Source organism: Triturus cristatus, chromosome 2_1 (assembly GCF_964204655.1).
Source record: "Triturus cristatus chromosome 2_1, aTriCri1.1, whole genome shotgun sequence".
Classification (NCBI taxonomy): Eukaryota; Metazoa; Chordata; class Amphibia; order Caudata; family Salamandridae; genus Triturus; species Triturus cristatus.
In genome coordinates, this window is record NC_140581.1 from 1,088,904,624 (window position 1) to 1,088,927,127 (window position 22,504).

Here is a 22,504-nt window from a genome sequence, read left to right on the forward strand (position 1 = left end):
TTTATGAATACATTAGTTCTGATGATACCATGATCAATTTGGATGAGTACGTCCAAGAAGTTGATATGGAATTTATCTATGTGGTGAGTGAATTTGATCCGGTTATGTATGTGGTTTAGATCCAAAATGTTCTGTTCCAGATGGCTGGGGTCTCCTTTCCAAATTATGAGAATATCATCAATGTAACACTTGAACAGGACCAGGTGTTGAGACCACGCTTGATTGTTTAAAATATGGTCATGTTCTAGTTTGGCCATGAAGATATTCGCATACGAAGGGGCTCCGGCGAAGCCAATAGAAGTTCCATTGTTTTGGGCTTAGATCACACCCTGCCACTCAAAATAGCTGTGGTATAATGCAAACTGTAATAGTTGCAAAAGGAACACCTTTTCAGCTTTAATGTTGTTGTGTTTTAATAGAGCCCATTCAATAACATCTATTCCATCAGCGTGTGGAATGGAAGTATAAAGAGCGGTGACGTCCACAGTACATAAAGAACAAGTTACTTACCTTCGGTAACGATGTATCTGTAAGAAACATTAGTTAGTTAGGTTCCTCACCTTAGAATATCCACAGGCGTCAGACTGGATCCGGAAGATTTTTGTAGCAATACCCCTTGCGCGTCGCTAGGCGTCGTCTGCGGCTCCGAGTCAGTCGTTGGCGTCGTGCGCCGGAATGACGTCGGAGTACTTAGATGCCGCCCTCGCGTGCTGACGTCATTTCTTGTACATAGCTTTCCGCGCCAGGAACGCAGAGCCATGCAAGAGACCGACACTGGTGCCAAAAAGTCTAGGGCCCTGAACAGGATAGCCTTAACCCTAGATGTCAGTTCGCAGAACGGGGAGGATGGGTGGGTCGGTGAGGAATCGAACTAATGTTTCTTACAGATACATCGTTACAGAAGGTAAGTAACTTGTTCATCTGAAAGAAACACGTTAGTTAGATTCCTCACCTTAGAATAGATACCCAAGCAATACCAACCCCGGTGGTAGGTCTGCGAACCAAGATCACACCAGAAAGTCCTGGAGGACAGAACGGCCAAAGAAGCCATCCCTCCGAACTTGGCTGTCTAGGCAATAATGCCTGGCAAACGTGTGCAGCGAAGCCCACGTTGCCGCCTGACAGATGTCCTGCAAAGGGACTCCCCGTCCCAAAGCAGTAGTAGCCGCTGTGGCCCGAGTAGAATGGGCTCGCAGCCCAACAGGCGGGTCCTTTTTTGCCAAGGAATAACAGATCTTTACACACAAAACGACCTAACCAAGGCTCTCCCCACTGCTGAAAGAGACCTTGCGCCACCTCTTAGTTCAGACGCCATTCGTGATCCATCATGCACCGGCGGCTGAGTTCTGCTCTGGCGTTCAGAGAGCCCGCCAGATGTTGAACCACTAGGGTGACGCCCTGGTGTTCCAGCCATGTCCAGAGGCGCAGAGCCTCCTGACAAAGGGTCCACGACCCCACCCCGCCCTGTTTGTTGCAATACCACATGGCGGTGGTGTTGTCCGTGAACACCTGCACGACACTTCCCCGGACAGAGGGAAGGAAGGCTTTCAGTGCAAGTCGGATCGCTCGCAGCTCCAACAAGTTGATGTGGAGGCGAGACTCCGCCGGAGACCAGAGGCCTCTGATCACCGCCTCTCCCATTTGGCCACCCCATCCCAGGAGGGACGCATCCGTCACTACGACATGCTCCGGTAGGGAGAGGCTCTTGCCCGTGACCCAATCGCGGTCCGTGAGCCACCACTGCAACTGCTGTGCAGTGCCCTCCGAGATCAAGACATGGTCGGACAGGTTGCCGTGATGCTGAGCCCACTGAAACTTCAGGACCCACTGCAGAGCCCGCATGCGCCGCCTGGCGTGATGCACTAGTAGGATGCAGGAGGCCATCAGCCCCAGAAGCCGCAACACTAGCCTGACCGAAACCCAGGATAGAGGCCGAAAGATGGGAATCAGGGCCTGTATATCCCAGACCCGCTGTTCCGGAACGGCGCAGAATCGAGAACCGCTCCGATGAATAGGAGCTTCTGAGAGGGGCTCAGGTGTGACTTCGGCACGTTGATGGAAAACCCCAGCAAATGCAGGAGATCTGCCGTAGTCTGTGTGAGAAAGTGGCTCTGTATATACTGTTCCCTAATAGGTACAGGGTGTACAGAGTCCACAGTCCCCCAGAGGCTGATAGAGGTCAAAGTTAGGTATGACCTTACTCTCAAAAGTGGTAGCTTGGTCGAGCAGTAAGGCAGTACCAGAGGACAGTGTAAAGCATTTATTGTACACACTCAGTCAGCAAATGGTTTCACACACTCAATAACTGAACTCTAGGCCAATGATTTGTATATATAAAATATAGGCTTGTTTTATTTTTAGAACCACAAGGGGGTAAACATATACTTTCTCAGAATGAGAGGTTGAATATAAATACTTTTGTTTCAAGCAATAAATTTGTGTAAACAGTCACAGTTGGTTGCAATAAACAATCCTATTTCCTAAACATAACAATGCATTGAGCTCAATGGTAAATTCAGGTTATTTGTAATAAATTACTTTTCAGATTACTTTTGGAATTCCAGGTCTGGATCCTAGAACCAGCCTGGGGTCAGTATTCAGAATCAAGTGATGAAAGTCGACTTAATAACTGTAATGATTTTTAAATAATATTTAGCTATTTCAAAAGTTAGCACTTAGAAAATATTTCACAGAAAACATTCAATGGATCTCTATGGCAAGAAATTCAAATTGCAGGTAGAGTACTTTATCGTTACTTTAGTAACCCAGGACTGGGTGCCTAGACCCAGGACTGGGGTCCTTATCAAAAGCAGGTAAGTAATTTCGTTTGCAGAAATGGTACGATTTTAAAAGAATATTTCAAATTTGCAAAAGTAGACACTTAGAAGAAATTTCACAGAAAAGCAGACAATGGCTTCCTATGGGAGAAAAATGAGTTAGAAGTAAGTATAGTTGTGAACACTTTTCAGAGTCAGGGCTGGGCACCAAGATCCAGCACTGGGAGCTCACCTAGGAGCAGGTGAGTAAATTCGTTTTTGTCACTTGGCTGATTTTTGGTGAATTTTTGCAGTTTTGAAAAGTTCACACTTAGAAGATTTTTGAAGAAAAAGCCAGTCAATGTTACCCTATGAGGAAAATGAAGTTAGCGGTTTAAGGGTAAGTACTCGACTGGTAGTGTTGAAATTCCGGGCATGGACTCAGGGGTCCCCCAGTGTCAGGTTGGTACAGTTGGTTCACCCTCAGCGGTTTCAGGACGGCCGGGTGCAGAGAGAGTTGGGCCCAATGTTATCCTATGAGGGATAGGGGGGCCTTGGTTGGTGGCTGCTGTCTGGCAAGCCACGCGGCTGTGGGAGCTGGGCTCCTGGTCACTTACTCAGGGCAAGTGGGGAAGTAGGTTAGTGTAGAGAGAGCACTGCCAGGGCCACTCGGGCGGCTGGGTGCAGGGTGCTTTTGAGCCTTAGGGCGCTCAATGGAAATCAATGGGAATGTTCCGGTTTGGAAAGAGGCTGCAGGCTCGGGGACGAGGATGTTTCAGGTGCCACCACCACTTCGAGAGGTAAGTTGGGTAGTTGTAGGTTAGGTGGGTACCCCGGGATTGGGCACAGGGGGTCGTAGGGCGCCGGGTGCAGGGGTGCCTTTTGACGTCGGGAATCTTACCCTCTGGTTGATCGCGGCTGGGGTGGCACTTGGTTCTGAGGCTGCAGGCTTCTTCCGGGATGTCGAGGGGGGTCCTTGGGTGCCGGACTCTGGGTCACAGTCGCCGTGGGGTCGTCCTCTGGGTCTTTGTCCACTCCGGCACTGGCCAGGCTTGGCTGGTGCAGAGTGTGTTGGGTCCGCGGTCCCGGGCTGGTGCCAGGGATAGCAAGTAGGTTTCTTGAGTAGAGCCTCTACTCGTGGGAGTCCCAGGGGCTTAGAGCTAAAAGGTAGCCAGGTCCTCCGGGGTTGGTGAGGTTGCTGGCCACGTGGGATGCCGCGCTGGTGCAGGTTCGAGAGTCGACAGGCCGGTAGGGCTGGGGCCAAAGCAGTTGGTGTCTTCTTCTCTTTTTAGCAGCTGCAGGGCAGGTCTTTGTTCTTCTTGCTCTTCTTGTCGTTTTTCTATCTGGAATCTGAGGAAGGAAGGTTCAGGGGGCCCCTAAATACTAGATTTAGGGGCGTTACAGGTAGGTGAAGGCCAGGGACCAATGGGTCCTTGTCCTGGGGTGGGTACACCCCCTATCCTGCCTCTCTCCTGTGGGAGGGGGGCAGTAGCCTAATCCTGATAGGGTAGGGCCTCCCATCTTCAAGATGGCGAGAGCCCGGAGATGTGCTTCACCTCGCCTCCCCCACCTGAGGGGTGGGGTGGGCAGGCTGGCACATCCCCTGTCCTTGTATGGGGTTTCCGGCCAAGCTTCCCGCCAGAGTGGGGGGTTGCAGTGGCCTGGGGAAACTCCAACTGGCGGCATGCCTTTGAAGCTTCCCTTTGCTCATCCTGGGGGAGGAGATTTCTCACCTCACCCAGGATGTGCATTGTTGCAGGCCCGGGAGAGCAGGGGCTCTCCCACCCAGGGGTCCAGCAACGTGTCTGCTGTGTGGCAGCCTGGGCAGCCTCAGAGCAGACGTGGATTGCAAGTTAGCTGTAAGGGGGTATCTTCTAAGATGCCCTCTGGGGTGCTTAGTACATTAAATCCTACACTGGCATCAGTGTGGGTTCAATGTGCTGAGAAGTTTGATACCAAACTTCCCAGGCTTCAGTGTTGCCAATATGGTGTTGTGGAGCTCGTGTTTGACAAGCTCTCAGCACCATGTATTCTTAAATGACAGCACTGCACTTACAGTGCCCAGGAATGGACCTGGGTACTGTAGGGGCACAGGGCTCCTGCTCCTGTGCCCACACCATAGGCGTAATGCACCCAGCTAGAGGGGTGGCTGACATATGCCTTGGCAGTGTAGGTGATGGGCATGGTACACAGTGATGTGTGCCATGTCGACTCTTTGTTTTGTCCTGCACCCAGACACTCAGCCTGCAAGGGCAGTGTGTGTGTGTAAGGGTACAGGGCCTCTGAGGGTGGCACAATGAGTGCTGCAGCCCTTAGAGGCCTTCCCTGGTCACAAGGCCCTGGGTACCTAGGGTACCATTTACTAGGGGCTGACATGTGGCTAGGGTTTGCCAATTTGGGGTTTGTGTGGTTTAAGGAAGGAACATAGGCCCTGGGCACCTGATTGGCAGGAACCCAGGGTACACTCAATCGAAGTACATTCAGCAATTTAGCAAAAAGTGGGGGCATACCATGCAAGAAAGATGGCACTTTCTCACAGTCTGGAGGTGGGAGGCGACTGCCTGGGGCGAGCCCGCCTTCAACAACCAGTCGTCGAGATAGGGGAAGACTGGAACCCCTGATCTGCGCAGATGAGCTGCGACCACCGCCATCACTTTCGTGAACACCCGAGGGGCACAGGTAAGGCCGAAGGGGAGCACGGTGAACTGAAAGTGCTCCTGACCCACCGTGAACCGCAGGTAACGCCGGCAGGACGGGGATGTGGAAATATGCGTCCTGCAAGTCCAACGCTACCATCCAGTCTCCAGGGTCTAGGGCAGCTAGAACCTGAGCCAAAGTCAACATTTTGAACCGTTCCTTCCGGAGGAAGGCATTGAAGTTCCTGAGGTCCAAGATAGGGCGTAGGCCCCCTTTGCCCTTCTTGGGAACCAGAAAGTAGTGGGAATAACAACCACGACCTACTTCTGGGCTCGGAACGCGCTCGACGGCCTCTTTGGCCAAGAGGGCCGAAACTTCCTCTTGCAGAAGATTCAAATGATCCTCCGAGATACGGTGGTGCTGCGGTGGCATGGCTGGAAGGGTCGTCTCGAAGGGGAGGGGAGGGAGCAGCCCCTTCGGACGATTTGCAGCACCCACCTGTCCTTAGTGATGGTACGCTAGTGGAGCAGGTGATGGCGAACCCTGCCTCCCACTGGCGAGGAATGGGCCTGAAAGCTCGGACTAGGAAGGCTTTGAGGCGGATGCTGCCGGGGTGGATGTGGACTGACCGCGTTGTCCTCCAGTACCGCCTCGGCGGAAACCACGTCCGCGACCGCGTGCAGGCTGGTTCTGCGGCCGGTGGCTAGGCGGACGTGAGGAGGTGCCCCTTCCTTGGCCACGAAAGGAGCGAAAAGCGCAAGTTTGTGGCCGCGGGGCCCAAGGACTTGGCCGTAGCCCGGGAGTCCTTGAAGAGAGCCAGCGCACTGTCCGCTTTCTCACCAAAAAGGCGAGTGCCATCAAAAGGCATGTCCATGAGAGTGCTCTGGACATCCCCTGAAAAGGACGTAGACTGCAGCCAGGCGTGACGTCAAAGCGCCACCGTGGAAGAAATCGCCCTACCCAGCGAGTCCGTAGTGTAGGCCCAAACTGAGCGAGGAGAACAGCTTTTTACCGAACTGTTCCAGTCTCTTGGAATCCCGGTCCGGAGGAGCGGACGGGAAAGGGGATTGGGAGGTAGAGGCCTGGATAACCAGACTCTCGGGGGTGGGGTGTTGGGACAGAAAACTGGGGTCGCCCGGAGCAGGGCGGTGGCGCCTGGCAACGTTCCTGTCCACAGGAGGGACTGTGGAGGGCTTGGACCAGGTGCCCTGCAGAACGTCAATGAGGGCCTCATTGAATTGCAGCAGAGGCTCAGTGGAGCATGCGGCAGACTGAAGCACCTCAGTGAGGATGTTAGTCCTCACAGCCACGGCAGGCAGCTCAAACCCAAGGGCCGCGGCCGCCTTGCGCAGCACCACAGAAAAAGCTGCACCCTCCTCCGAAGCCACAGAGAGGAATCCAGTGTCCTGTGAGGTATCCAAACCACTGGCCTCCCCCAGTTCATCTGCCCAGTCCTGTGAAAGTTGGCCCTGAAGGGCCAAAGGGTCCACGGACCCCTCCCAGTCGCCCCCGTCATCCGATTCCTGGTAAACAGGAGGAATGATCGGAGCCGGTCGATAGACAAAATGTGCCTCTAGCGGCGTCAGATGCGGCGTCGAGCGGCGCCGGAGGTGGCACCAGTGTCGACGCCGGCGGAGGAGGCGTGACGAGGTCGACCGGCGGCGTCGGGGCCGGAGCCTCCAACGGCGGCGTCGGGGCCGGAGCCTCCAACGGCGCCGGGCCGGAGCCGCCGGCGCGCAAGATCGCCCAGTCGACTCCGCGGGGCCCGAAGGCGCGCCAGCGGGCGTCTACGGCGGGGCCAGGCTCCTCATGGCCGAGAGGAAGGCACTGACCTCCGCCGGCGTCGCGTCAGTCCCAGGGACCGGCGGGTATGGGGCCGAGCGCGGCACCTGCGGCTCCGGCAGAGCCACGGGGGTGGAACCACCCTGACCCTCGGCCGAGTTGCACGACCGGCGAGCGGAGTCCGAAGCGCGGTGTCGCCTCTTGGACTTCTTGGAGCGCTTCGACTTACCCAAAGACTTCGAGCCAGACGAGCAACGATGGCGAGTGCGGCTCCGCGACCGATCCTTGGACCTCCTCCTGGACCGGGATCGAGAGGGGCGCGGAGCCGAGTGGCGAAGCTTGAGAAGCTTACGGGACCGCTCCCGCCTAGTTTTCGAGGTCAGGGCCATACAATCGGAGCACGACTCCGCGTCGTGGTCGAGGCCCAAACAGTACAGGCACCGGCGGTGATGATCGGTCACCGACATCAGTCGGTGACAGTCGTCGCAGGCCTTGAAACCAGGCATCCTACCGGCACCAGAGTCGATTAAGTGACTAAAAAGAGTCAAAAAGTTAGTCAAAAAATTACTAAAGGGGTAGCTCTCCCGGATCGGCGCTTACTGGCGCGGAAAAAAGAAGAACTGACGTCAGCGCGCGAGGGCGGCGTCTAAGTACTCAGACGACGTCATTCCGGCGCACGATGCCAACGACGGACGCGGAGCCGCAGACGACGCCTAGCGACGCGCAAGGGGTATTGCTACAAAAATCTTCCGGATCCAGTCTGACGCCTGGGGTTATTCTAAGGTGAGGAATCTAACTAACGTGTTTCTTTCAGATCACCAGTTATCAATTCCTTTCAAGTCCAATTCTTTCAAAAAATTCAGGAGAGCTGTGGTGTCTTTTATACATGTCTCTTGTTGTTGTACGATGGGTTGCAGAAAATAATCGAGATACCTGCCTATGGGTTCAGACAATGAACCGCAAGCTGAGACTATACGGCGAAAAGGTGGTTTTACCAGGTTTTTCGTTTGGATGTTAACCTAGAGACGCCATCGGACAGGCGCCTTGGTGTTTGAAGCACAACTCTGAACTATTTAGAAATTCAGTCAAACCACCCCATAAAACTGTGTGCACGTTGGCACCAATCAGGTACTGACAAGGGTACCCCAGTATTCAATCTGGAGCATACCCAAGTACATGTCATGACATTTTAGGGAGAAAGGAGATTGACTGGGGATTGAGGTTTGGGTTCCGAAGACTTGTGGTCGGAAGCTTTTTTCGGCTTGAATTTTTTCTTCGGATCTGAGATTTTTTTCGGATCCGGAGTTGTTGGTTCCGAAGCTTGTTTCGGGTAAAAAGTTTTAGGTGCTGAAGTGTGCTTAGATGTCAAAGTTGGCTTCGGTGCCGAGCTTGGCTTCGGTTCGACCGTTTTAGGTGCCGGAGTTTGTTTTGGTGCCAGACTTGGCTTTAGTTCGATTGTTTTAGGTGCCGAAATTTGTTTAGGTGTTGGACTGGACTTTTGTTCGACAATTTTGGGTACCGAAGTTTTCTTCGGTGCCAAACTCTGTTTCGGTTTCACTTTCGGTTTGAGAACCTTTTGTTTATCGGGGTTGAGTGAAGGCTGACTCGAGCCCGAGTCGCGTACAGGCTTTTTGGAAGTCTTCGTTGCTGGGCCCGAAGACGGGGCATCGGAAGTTTTTGATCGGTGTTCACCTGGGCCCGAAGGTGGAGGTGGAACCGAAGCCTCACGAGGTGTTGGGGTAGGAATAGGGCCATCGTCTGTACTTACGACCGGTTGACCAGCTGAAAGGGGATCGTCATCTTCTGCCTGCTCACCGGTTCCGGAAGCTGAATCCTCTGCTTCGGAAATGATGACTTCTTCCTGCTGTTGCTCTTCTTCTGACTCCAGTTGGACTGGAGTCTCCTGGACGAGGGTGTCTGGTGCCGATAAAGATGAGTGCGCCATGACTATCCGAGCTCGACGGTCCCTTATTGTCTTTTTGGACCGGAACGAAGCACAGGCCTGGCAATCTCGGCTCTCGGGCTCTGGAGACAAGCACAGATTGCACACCTCATGTAGACCAGTGTGGGGGAATTTGTGCCCACACCAAGGGCACTTTTTAAATGGTGTTCTTTCCATTAGTCGAAGGCTCAATTGGGCCTGACGGCCCTCGACCAGCACCGGAATCGAAAAGTGCAGGTTGTTCGAGATGCGTGTAGAAGGAAGTCTTGATCAAAAATAATACCGACGGTAGGGATTAGGGAATGCGCGTCAAAAAGAGATCGGTAACGAAACCGAGCGAGAGCGACATACACATCCGAGCCAGATGGCGGAAAAATACAATCTGAAGACAGAGTCGATGCCCATGCGCACTATGCTCCAGAGGAGGAGTCATCTACCATACAAAGACTCTTCAAGGACAACAACAAAGTGTAATCATCCGGGCCCACCACCAGATGGCGATCTATGCACTAGTGTGTGATCTGCAGCCCATATGCCTCGAACATCATGTTTCAGAGGATTTAGGAGAGTAGGAAACAGCTTGTATGTTGTAGATGGGTAGAAGAGTTTTGGAGTGCATTTGAGTAGAAGTGCTTCACAGATTCGCCAGAAATTAATGTTTTCAGATAATGGAGTGTCACCGATATATTGTTTGAAAGGCACTTCCATTTTCATACCAGGACTAGAATTGGATCCAACGACCACTTCACAATGAGACGTTTGGTAGTAAGGCTTCTAAGACAATTCAATACCAGGACAAGTAATTTTTAAGGCATACTGATCACTTTTATGAAAATTTGAGAGTCAGGACATCTATAGACCTGACAGAATCTTTTGATACAAAAGCTGGTACAGACAAGCATGTCACCAGAATGGCCTTTCCAGGTTGGAAGGCTTGGTTCAGTCCTGCTTTTATATAGGTGTACCCACAGGAATGTCTCTCAGCTTTTCTTAAACTAGTGATTCAATTTAAGAAATACTTTGACTGCCACAAAACAAGCCAGATTTCCATTTCACACGATAAAAGTTTGCCCAAAATATCCACATCGAAACAATATCTTAGAAAGCAAAATTAAAATGAAGAGAAACAGAATAAATACAACAAAAATCTCAACCTGTGAAGTATTCATGCCAAGACAACCTTTTTTGAAACCTTTATTTTTTTAAATGAAGTCAGAATTTTAAATGACAAATAGCATTAAGTACTAGATAACCGTCAGCATTCACAATCAGTTTCCATCTGCCACACATATTGGAACAACAAAACATACCACTGCATTTTAAAAGGTTAAGCAAAGAGTTGAATTCCCACCTTTCTGAAAGCAGCCATTAACGGGGTTATTTTTCTATTGTCTGCTGCATCCACATCGGCTCCTGCTTGCACCAGTAACTGGACAACGTCCAGGTGTCCACCATTGGCTGCTAGCCAGAGAGGGGTATTGCCTTTCTTATTGCGCACATCAATATGTGCACCCCTAAAAAGCAAAAGATTTTATAAAAACTAATAACTGCACATCAGAAATAAGATTAAAATGCTTTGATCACAGGATGCATAAAGACATATTATTGCACGTACTTAAATTACAATCATTTATTCAGGCAGATCCTGGTCTCAAAAAGAATGTCTTCTTACTAATGAAGTCAACAATGCCTTGTATTAAAGGCAAACAGCCCTTCCCCGCTTAAAGTGAAATCGAATAACACTAGTCTACTTAGCAGCACAGAAAATCTTGAAATATTAAGACTACCACAGAGTTCACTGCTTTGGTCTTTCCTTGGCTTGCACTTCAAGTTTCTAGAATTGGGTGTTGCATCCCCCTGGGTGCATTGTCTCAATTTTAAAACAACTTATCCACTGATGTTATATTTCATATTGGCACCCTAATATAGGTCCAGGGAACATCATACACTTTCCCTACATCAGCTCCCGTTATTTCATATGAACGAGCCTTATAAGGACATAACTCCAAATAAGGACAGAATGCCTTATACGGACATCACGCCTTATAAGGGCTGCAGCCTTTTATGGACTAAACCTTTCACCTAGTTCCATGCAGAGGGTGGGTTTTTCCCAATCGATATTGCTAAGACGTCATCCTTAGCACATATGAATAATTGATGATTACACTCTCCAGGAGGTATACTTCACCTCTCCCATCGACACACATGGTTTAATCCCCAACGTCATCCTAATACTGAACAATTGGTAACGTACGAGTTACTTACCTTCGGTAACGATGTATCTGGTAGAGACGATTCTAGCCACAGATTCAACAACGTAGAATTATCCCCAGGCATGAGACTGGACCCGGAAAACTTTCTTGCCCAGCATCTATGCACGCCGGGGGGCGGCACCCCGCGACTTCACCCAACGTCCTCCGCGGGCATGACGTCAGCGCGGTCACAAGTCCCACCCCAGCGCGCTGAGATCAGTTTGCTTCGGAGAACTTTTCGGCACCACAACGCGGAGCCATCACCACAAAACTGAGGAGAGCATGGGAACAGTGTGCGAAAAAAACCAGAGAAACAATAAGAGACAAAAAAAAGGCGAGGAACGGCACCAGGTGGCATTGAGTCGCCAGGAGGCTACAACAGGAAGCCAAAGCAGGAAGAGAGCATATCACCTCCAAGGAACAACCGTGCAAGCCAGGTGGAAGTACCAGGCTGCATAAGAGTACCAGAAGGTCACAACAGTAAAGCCACAGCAAGGAAAGTGGAAGCACCCCACCGGGGAACCACCGCGCAAACCAAAGCGAGAGCCAGGCTGGAGGCACAAGCAGTGGAAAGCACTGGAGAGAAAGAGAGAGGGAAAGACAAGTCAACCATAGACCACACAGCAAAGAGCCAAACACCCGAAACAGAGGAGAAACAGCAATCCGCCCCCAGACAACACAATCAATAAAGGCCAGAGCCTCTGAAAGCAGCAGGAGGCCAAGGACAGGCAAAGAACCCCCAGCGTAGAAGACCGCAAGCGGATCAGAAATGGCAATAACAAAAGGAAAAAAAGCAAAGCAAGCCCCCACACTGGAGAGAACCCAGTCGAAAGGAAGCCCAACGGGCAGAAAACAACAAAAGATCCCCCACAGAACACAAGCCGCCCAGAGAGATGCGAGCGCAGAAAACCAAGCTGAGGGTCCTCGCAGAACGGGGAGGCAGGGCGGGTTGTGAAGGAATCTGCGGCTAGAATCGTCTCTACCAGATACATCGTTACCGAAGGTAAGTAACTTGTACATCTGATAGAGACTACCAGCCGCAGATTCGTTAACGTAGAATAGATATCCTAGCCATACCCAGAAGGGAGGAGGGCCTGTGAGAGAGCCTCCCCACCAGGAGAGACCGGGGCCCCAGTAGGGGACATGGCACAAGAAGGAAAAAGGCCAGGAGATACCAAGGCCAACCAAGGGGGAGCGCCCAACCCCCATTGAGGGGCAGACAGCACCCAAAAACCTCAAGAAACACAAGGGTCACCTCGAACACAGTGAGAAGAGGTAGAGCCAGAGCCCACTGGAAGAAACACATGCACAGAGATAGAGAACAGCTGAAAACACTGTGACCGCAAGCAGCGGACAAGACCGGAACAGCGCCACCGCCAACAGCACAGGCGGAAGAAAGCCCCGCTGCACGAAGCCCCAACGGAACCAGGGGCAGGGGCGCAAGGAAACACATCAAGAGCACCACAGTGGAGAAGAACAAGCAAGCCGGCACGGGCACGCGTTGCCAGCAACAGGCAACACCACAGAACAGCGCAGCCAGGAAAAGGCAGAGGCCAGCCGAAGAGAGAGAGAGACGGAGGACGGGCCCAAGCCAGTCATCCGAACACAGAGGCCAACGAAAGCCAAAACCTCCCTGGAGCATCAGGCAGAGGACTGAGCCAAAACACAGGACAAAAGTCTGGAACCGCCCCAACACGATGCCGCAGACAGCAGGCCAGACCGGCCGAGCGACATGGCGACACGAAGAAGGACGGACCCAGCGCAAGCTGCTCCAAGACACTTGGCAAGATCGCTCCTGCGACAACCGGGACGCCCCGGAGGACAAGGAACCCAAAAGGGTGACCACACCTCCCCAGCACATGACCGAGCTATGTAATAGCTACAAGAACCCACATAGGGTAGGTTACGTCCCAAGAACCATGGGAACACCTCATAGGAAACATTTCCGCAGCAGAGGACAAAACAGAAAGACCTGCAGAAAATACCCGTAGACTGCTTATCAAGCAGTCAATAAAAAAAAAAAGAGACAGAATGCCTAATCTCGGGGCCTACCGGCTTACCAACCGCCAACACCACAACTCAACAAAAGGGCCGGACCAGCAGCCAGCAGCACCAAGGGCCCAACAAAGAACACACAACCTGGGCTACCCGTTACAAGGCCCCAGGAAAACAACGGGAGAGCACCTCCCAAAAAATAGACCGACAGTCAGGTGACTGAGGGGGGGAGGAGGAGGGCGAAGCCCCATAAGAAACCTCTGTGAGAAAGTGCCATCTTTCTTGCATGGTATGCCCCCACTTTTTGCTAAATTGCTGAATGTACTTCGATTGAGTGTACCCTGGGTTCCTGCCAATCAGGTGCCCAGGGCCTATGTTCCTTCCTTAAACCACACAAACTCCAAATTGGCAAACCCTAGCCACATGTCAGCCCCTAGTAAATGGTACCCTAGGTACCCAGGGCCTTGTGACCAGGGAAGGCCTCTAAGGGCTGCAGCACTCATTGTGCCACCCTCAGAGGCCCTGTACCCTTACACACACACTGCCCTTGCAGGCTGAGTGTCTGGGTGCAGGACAAAACAAAGAGTCGACATGGCACACATCACTGTGTACCATGCCCATCACCTACACTGCCAAGGCATATGTCAGCCACCCCTCTAGCTGGGTGCATTACGCCTATGGTGTGGGCACAGGAGCAGGAGCCCTGTGCCCCTACAGTACCCGGGTCCATTCCTGGGCACTGTAAGTGCAGTGCTGTCATTTAAGAGTACATGGTGCTGAGAAGCTTGTCAAACACGAGCTCCACAGCACCATATTGGCAACACTGAAGCCTGGGAAGTTTGGTATCAAACTTCTCAGCACATTGAACCCACACTGATGCCAGTGTAGGATTTAATGTACTAAGCACACCAGAGGGCATCTTAGAGATGCCCCCTTACAGCTAACTTACAATCCACGTCTGCTCTGAGGCTGCCCAGGCTGCCACACAGCAGACACGTTGCTGGACCCCTGGGTGGGAGAGCCCCTGCTCTCCCGGGCCTGCAACAATGCACATCCTGGGTGAGGTGAGAAATCTCCTCCCCCAGGATGAGCAAAGGGAAGCTTCAAAGGCATGCCGCCATTTGGAGTTTCCCCAGGCCACTGCAACCCCCCACTCTGGCGGGAAGCTTGGCCGGAAACCCCATACAAGGACAGGGGATGTGCCAGCCTGCCCACCCCACCCCTCAGGTGGGGGAGGCGAGGTGAAGCACATCTCCGGGCTCTCGCCATCTTGAAGTTGGGAGGCCCTACCCTATCAGGATTAGGCTACTGCCCCCCCTCCCACAGGAGAGAGGCAGGATAGGGGGTGTACCCACCCCAGGACAAGGACCCATTGGTCCCTGGCCTTCACCTACCTGTAACGCCCCTAAATCTAGTATTTAGGGGCACCCTGAACCTTCCTTCCTTAGATTCCAGATAGAAAACTACAAGAAGAGCAAGAAGACCAAGGACCTGCCCTGCAACTGCTAAAAAGAGAAGAAGACACCAACTGCTTTGGCCCCAGCCCTACCGGCCTGTCGACTCTCGAACCTGCACCAGCGCGGCATCTCCCGTGGCCAGCAACCTCACCAACCCCGGAGGACCTGGCTACCTTTTGGCTCTAAGCCCCTGGGACTCCCATGAGTAGAGGCTCTACTCGAGAAACCTATTCCTAACTCCTGGCAGCAGCCCGGAACCGCGGACCCAACACACACTGCACCAGCCAAGCCTGGCCAGTGCCGGAGTGGACAAAGACCCTGAGGACGACCCCACGGCGACTGTGACCCCGAGTCCGGCACCCAAGGACCCCCCTCGACATCCCGGAGGAAGCCTGCAGCCTCAGAACCAAGTGCCACCCCAACCGCGATCAACCAGAGGGTAAGATTCCCGACGTCAAAAGGCACCCCTGCACCCGGCGCCCTGCGGCCCCCTGTGCCCAATCCCGGGGTACCCACCTGACCTACAACTACCCAACTTACCTCTCGAAGTGGTGGTGGCACCTGAAACCTCCTCGTCCCCGAGCCTGCAGCCTTTTTCCAAACCGGAAGATTCCCATTGATTTCCATTGAGCGCCCGAAGGCTCAAAAGCACCCTGCACCCAGCCGCCCGAGTGGCCCTGGCAGTGCCCTCTCTACACTAACCTACTTCCCCACTTGCCCTGAGTAAGTGACCAGGAGCCCAGCTCCCACAGCCGCGTGGCTTGCCAGACAGCAGCCACCAACCAAGGCCCCCCTATCCCTCATAGGATAACATTGGGCCTAACTCACTCTGCACCCGGCCGTCCTGAAACCGCTGAGGGTGAACCAACTGTACCTACCTGACACTGGGGGACCCCTGAGTCTATGCCCGGAATTTCAACTCTGCCAGTGAAGTACTTACCCTTAAACCGCTAACTTCATTTTCCTCATAGGGTAACATTGACTGGCTTTTTCTTCAAAAATCTTCTAAGTGTGAACTTTTCAAAACTGCAAAAATTCACCAAAAATCAGCCAAGTGACAAAAACGAATTTACTCACCTGCTCCTAGGTGAGCCCCCAGTGCTGGATCTTGGTGCCCAGCCCTGACCCTGAAAAGTGTTCACAACTATACTTACCTCTAACTCATTTTTCTCCCATAGGAAACCATTGTCTGCTTTTCTGTGAAATTTCTTCTAAGTGTCTATTTTTGCAAATATGAAATAGTCTTTTAAAATCGTACCATGTCTGCAAACTAAATTGCTTACCTGCTTTTGATAAGGACCCCAGTCCTGGGTCTAGGCACCCAGTCCTGGATTACTAAAGTAACGACAAAGTACTCAACCTGCAATTTGAATTTCTTGCCATAGAGATCCATTGAATGTTTTCTTTGAAATATTTTCTAAGTGCTAACTTTTGAAATAGCTAAATATTATTTAAAAATCATTACAGTTATTAAGTCGACTTTCATCACTTGATTCTGAATACTGACCCAAGGCTGGTTCTAGGAGCCAGACTTGGAATTCCAAAAGTAATCTGAAAAGTAATTTATTACCAATAACCTGAATTTACCATTGAGCTCAATGCATTGTTATGTTTAGGAAATAGGATTGTTTATTGCAACCAACTGTGACTGTTTACACAAATTTATTGCTTAAGACAAAAGTATTTATATTCAACCTCTCATTCTGAGAAAGTATATTTTTACCCCCTTTGTGGTTCTAAAAATAAAACAAGCATATATTTTATATATATAAACCATTGGCCTAGAGTTCAGTTATTGAGTGTGTGAGACCTTTTGCTGACTGAGTGTGTACAATAAATGCTTTACACTGTCCTCTGGTACTGCCTTACTGCTCGACCAAGCAACCACTTTTGAGAGTAAGGTCATACCTAACTTTGACCTCTATCAGCCTCTGGGGGACTGTGGACTCTGTACACCCTGTACCTATTAGGGAACAGTATATACAGAGCCACTTTCTCACAACCTCTGAATGGCAGAATCCGCAGGGGTGAGGAACAAAAGAGTGCCATCAAAGGGGATGGTAACCAGCCGTTCTCCAACTTTCTCAGGGAAAACACTATCCCGTAGCCAGCCATGGCGACGAAGGGCCACCGAAGTAGCCATGGTATGACAAGCACCTCCGAAATGTCCAGAGCCGAGCGAAGGATAATGAATATGCTAGTTACCAGTATGCATCTGTTCTTGGCATGTAGGACTGCTGACATTCATATCTGTGCATAGATCGCCGCCTAGTGTTGGGTCCGGATGTTTGCACGTTGTTGTCCTGGAAGAGTCTTCGAAGTATCACGGGATAGGTGACTCCTCCCCTGGACCACAGTGCGCATGGGCATCCTCTCCATCCTTAGATTGTTTTTCGCCATTGTGGCAGTGATGGAGTAGATACAGTAAGTGATGACCATGCTATACAGTAATTCTGAGAGCTGCAGCTGCTACAGGCGCCGGGGAGGAGGGTGGGCGATATGAATGTCAGCAGCCCTACATGCCAAGAACAGATGCATACTGGTAAGTAGCATATTCAGTTTGAGGCATGTGGGCTGCTGAATTCATATCTGTGCATAGAATACATAGCAGTACCTCCTATTAGCGGCGGCTACCAGTGCCAGCTGCAGCAGTCTGAAAAAGAGTTTTGAGAACAGCCTGTCCTACAGCTGCCTGCTGTTTTGAGTGTACATCTACACAGTAGTGTTTGGTAAATGTATGTATAGTGGACCATGTGGCTGCTCTACATATTTCCTGTAAAGGAATGTTTCCCAGGAAAGCCATGGACGCCCCTAACTTTCGTGTTGAGTGGGCTCGTGGGGGACTCGTTAGTGTGCGTTTAGCTTTTTGATAGCAAATTTGAATACATTTAATGATCCATCTGGCTATACCTGCTTTGGAAATGGGGTTGCCTTTGTGTTGTGGAGAAAAGGCAACGAAAAGTTGTTTTGTCTTCCTGAAGACCTTAGTTCTGTCTATATAGTACATGAGGGCCCTTTTTACATCTAGTGTATGGAGCCTTCTCTCAGCGACATTTTGTGGGTTTTGAAAGAAAACAGGCAGTTCAATAGTTTGATTCATGTGGAACTGCGATATTACTTTAGGCATGAATTTGGGGTTGGTACGTAGTACGACCCCGTTTGCGTGAACCTGTATGAATGGCTCTTGAATGGTTAGTGCCTGGAGATCACTAACTCTTCTTAACGAAGTGATTGCTACTAGGAAAGCTACTTTCCAGGTGAGGAATTGAATCTCACATGAGTGGAGAGGTTCGAAGGGTGGACCCATCAGTCTGGTGAGGACCAAGTTGAGGTTCCACACTGGTGCTGGTGGGTGTCTTGGGGGAATCACTCGTTTGAGTCCTTCTAAGAAGGCTTTGATGGCAGGCACTCTGAATAAAGAGAGGTGCTGCCTGTTTTGGAGATAGGCTGCTATTGCGGTTATATGGATACAGATTGAGGTGTATGCCAGATTGCATCGGTATAGGTGTAAGAGGTAACAGATTATGTTTTGAATGGATGCGTCTAGCGGGTTAATGTCATTGTTGGTGCAGTAAATGACAAACCTCTTCCATTTAGCTGCATAGCAAGCTCTGGTAGTGGGTCTCCTGGCCTCCTTGATGATCTCCATACAGTCAGGTGGCAGGTTTAGGTAGCCAAACTCTAGGACTTCAGGAGCCAGATTGCCAGGTTCAGCTGTTGCGGATCTGGGTGCTGAATTTCGCCATGGCTCTGCGTTAAGAGTGCAGGTTTTATCCGCAGCCTTTGATGCGGCACCAAGGAAAGTTCCAGAAAGGTGGTGTACCATGGCTGGCGTGCCCACGTTGGAGCAACTAGGATGAGAGTCAGTGAGTGCTGTCGCAGTTTGCGTGCCACCAGCGGTATTAATGGCGCTGGGGGAAAAGCGTACGCAAATTTGCCGGACCAGTTCATCCATATCGCATTGCCCTGCGACTGTGGATGTGGGAACCTGGCGGCAAAGCTTTGGCATTTTGCGTTTTCGTTTGTGGCGAATAGGTCTATCTCTGGATGACCCCACTGTTGGAAGTACGGTTGGAGTACTGATGGGTGTAGCTCCCACTCGTGCATCTGGTGGCTGTGTCTGCTGAGCAGATCCGCCATTTGGTTGTCCTTGCCGGGGAGGTGTTCCGCCATGAGGAATATGTTCCTCTGAATGGCCCACTTCCACATGCTCTGAGCCAGATGAGACAACTGTGGAGAGTGTGTTCCTCCCTGCTTCTGTATGTAGTACATGGCAGTCATGTTGTCCGTCCGGATCAACACGACTTTGTTGCACAAGTGTACTTTGAATGCCTTCATGGCGAGGAAGATTGCCATCAGTTCCAAAACGTTGATGTGCATCTTCTTTTGTTGTGTCGTCCATAGTCCCTGCACTGTGTAATTGAGTACATGAACTCCCCATCCCTGGAGAGAGGCGTCCGCTGTCAGTATTATTTGTGGAATAGGCTCTTGGAACGGTCATCCTTTGCAAAGGTTTTGTGGATTCCACCAATGCAGAGAGTTGTATGCCCGACCGCTCACCAACACTAGGTCTTAATTGCCCGTGAGCCTGATTCCATTGACGTGCCAAGCACTCCTGAAGCGGGCGCATATGTAGTCTCGCGTGCGGGACTATGAAAATGCAGGAGGCCATCATGCCTATCAACTGCATGAACACTCGCGCAGGAAGGGAGTGTTGAGGTTTGAAGTTTGAGATAAGCAGTTGCATGCTGTTGATCCTCACTAAATTTGGCTGAGCTGTGGCTGCCAGAGTGTCTATGGTCGCGCCCAGGTACTGTTGTACGTGTGCGGGTTGGAGATGTGATTTTGGGTAATTTAGTGAGAATCCCAGACTGTGCAGAAGGTGAATGGTGAGGGACATGTGGCTGGCACATTGCTGGGCTGACTTTGCCTGAACAAGCCAGTCGTCCAGGTAGGGGTAGACGTGAATGTGTTGTCTCCGTAGATGTGCAGCCACCGTAGCTAGGCACTTGGTGAAAACCATGGGTGCTGTTGTCACGCCGAAGGGGAGGACTTTGAATTGATAGTGATGTCCCTGAATAGTGAACCTGAGATATTTCCTGTGTGACGGGTGTATGGGTATGTGGAAGTACGCATCTTTGAGGTCTAGTGTGGCTAGGAAGTCTCCCTGGCTGAGCAGCGGGAGAACCTGCTGTAGGGTGAGCATATGGAAATGCTCTGACAGAATGTAGTGGTTGAGGGGTCTAAGGTCTAGTATAGGTCTGAGCGACCCGTCCTTTTTTGGGATTAGGAAGTACAGAGAGTACACCCCTGTCCCCTGCTGGTTGACTGGCACGACCTCTATTGCACCTTTTTGCAGCATACTTAGCACTTCCTGCTGCAATAATGCTAAGTGCTCTGCGGACATAGGACGGTGCTTTGGCGGTATTGTGGGTGGAGTGGAGGTTAATTCGAGACAGTAACCGTGCTGGATAATATCCCTGACCCACCTGTCCGTGGTGATGGTTTTCCACGTGGACAGGAACCGCTGGAGTCTCCCCCCGACAGGTGTTATGTGGTCGGGGGGAAGGGAGAGGGCGTCACTGTTTGTTCTTGGGTGAGGACCTGGTGTTGCCGTAACCACGTCCTCTGCCCTTGGTGCTGGAGCCACGATATCCACCTCTGTTGGTTTTATCGTAGGTACTCTGTGTGCCCCCTTTAGTGTATTGCTGCTGTGACCCCTGGCCTCTAGCTGCTCCCCTATTCCCGGGGCGACGAAAGGCGCCACTACGAAATGTCTGCGTTTGCAGAGTCCCCATTGACTTCGCAGTGTCAGTGTCCTTCTTTATTTTTTCTAAGGTGGTGTCAACTTCTGGGCCGAATAAGTAGTCGGGGTTGACTGGCTGATTCAGGATGTTGTTTTGAATCTCTGGTTTGAATCCGGAGATTCTTAACCTCTTCGACGCCGATGACGGAACGGTTCCGTCATGCACGTCGGTTGGGCTGTGCTTATGACGGAACCGTTCCGTCATGGCCCCGCCCGCGCTCGGAACTTTCAGCACCGCGCGGGAATCCGCGCAGCGCTGAAGAGGTTAACCAAGCGTATCGTCGTAACATGACGCTGGTGTTAATTGCCCTTGCAGCTGTGTCGGCAGCATCCAGTGCACACTTGTGAGAAAGTGGCTCTGTATATACTGTTCCCTAATAGGTACAGGGTGTACAGAGTCCACAGTCCCCCAGAGGCTGATAGAGGTCAAAGTTAGGTATGACCTTACTCTCAAAAGTGGTAGCTTGGTCGAGCAGTAAGGCAGTACCAGAGGACAGTGTAAAGCATTTATTGTACACACTCAGTCAGCAAATGGTTTCACACACTCAATAACTGAACTCTAGGCCAATGATTTGTATATATAAAATATATGCTTGTTTTATTTTTAGAACCACAAAGGGGGTAAAAATATACTTTCTCAGGATGAGAGGTTGAATATAAATACTTTTGTTTTAACCCCTTCAGCGCTGGGCGAATTCCGCCGCGGTGCTGAAGGGTTCGAGCGCGGGCGGGCTCATGACGGAACGGTTCCGTCATGAGCACAGCTCAACCGTGGCTCATGACGGAACCGTTCCGTCATGAGCATGGAAGGGGTTAAGCAATAAATTTGTGTAAACAGTCACAGTTGGTTGCAATAAACAATCCTATTTCCTAAACATAAAAATGCATTGAGCTCAATGGTAAATTCAGGTTATTTGTAATAAATTACTTTTCAGATTACTTTTGGAATTCAAGGTCTGGCTCCTAGAACCAGCCTGGGGTCAGTATTCAGAATCAAGTGATGAAAGTCGACTTAATAACTGTAATGATTTTTAAATAATATTTAGCCATTTCAAAAGTTAGCACTTAGAAAATATTTCACAGAAAACATTCACTGGATCTCTATGGCAAGAAATTAAAATTGCAGGTAGAGTACTTTATCGTTACTTTAGTAATCCAGGACTGGGTGCCTAGACCCAGGACTGGGGTCCTTATCAAAAGCAGGTAAGTAATTTCGTTTGCAGAAATGGTACGATTTTAAAAGAATATTTCAAATTTGCAAAAGTAGACACTTAGAAGAAATTTCACAGAAAAGCAGACAATGGTTTCCTATGGGAGAAAAATGAGTTAGAGGTAAGTATAGTTGTGAACACTTTTCAGAGTCAGGGCTGGGCACCAAGATCCAGCACTGGGAGCTCACCTAGGAGCAGGTGAGTAAATTCGTTTTTGTCACTTGGCTGATTTTTGGTGAATTTTTGCAGTTTTGAAAAGTTCACACTTAGAAGATTTTTGAAGAAAAAGCCAGTCAATGTTACCCTATGAGGAAAATGAAGTTAGCGGTTTAAGGGTAAGTACTCGACTGGCAGAGTTGAAATTCCGGGCATGGACTCAGGGGTCCCCCAGTGTCAGGTAGGTACAGTTGGTTCACCCTCAGCGGTTTCAGGACGGCCGGGTGCAGAGAGAGTTGGGCCCAATGTTATCCTATGAGGGATAGGGGGGCCTTGGTTGGTGGCTGCTGTCTGGCAAGCCACGCGGCTGTGGGAGCTGGGCTCCTGGTCACTTACTCAGGGCAAGTGGGGAAGTAGGTTAGTGTAGAGAGGGCACTGCCAGGGCCACTCGGGCGGCTGGGTGCAGGGTGCTTTTGAGCCTTAGGGCGCTCAATGGAAATCAATGGGAAT

General features: G+C 50.9%; 1 protein-coding gene across 12 annotated transcripts in view; it reads right to left on the reverse strand.

Annotated features, from left to right (window-relative positions):
• ANKRD17 (ankyrin repeat domain 17) overlaps positions 1-22,504 on the reverse strand; it is a 1,008,651-nt gene that overhangs the window by 422,419 nt on the left and 563,728 nt on the right. For all 12 annotated transcript variants that reach the window (XM_085636371.1, XM_085636340.1, XM_085636333.1 and 9 more), the window contains one exon: positions 10,469-10,631. In XM_085636371.1, the coding sequence (XP_085492497.1) occupies positions 10,469-10,631 (163 nt within the window). The remainder of the gene's footprint in view (positions 1-10,468; positions 10,632-22,504) is intronic.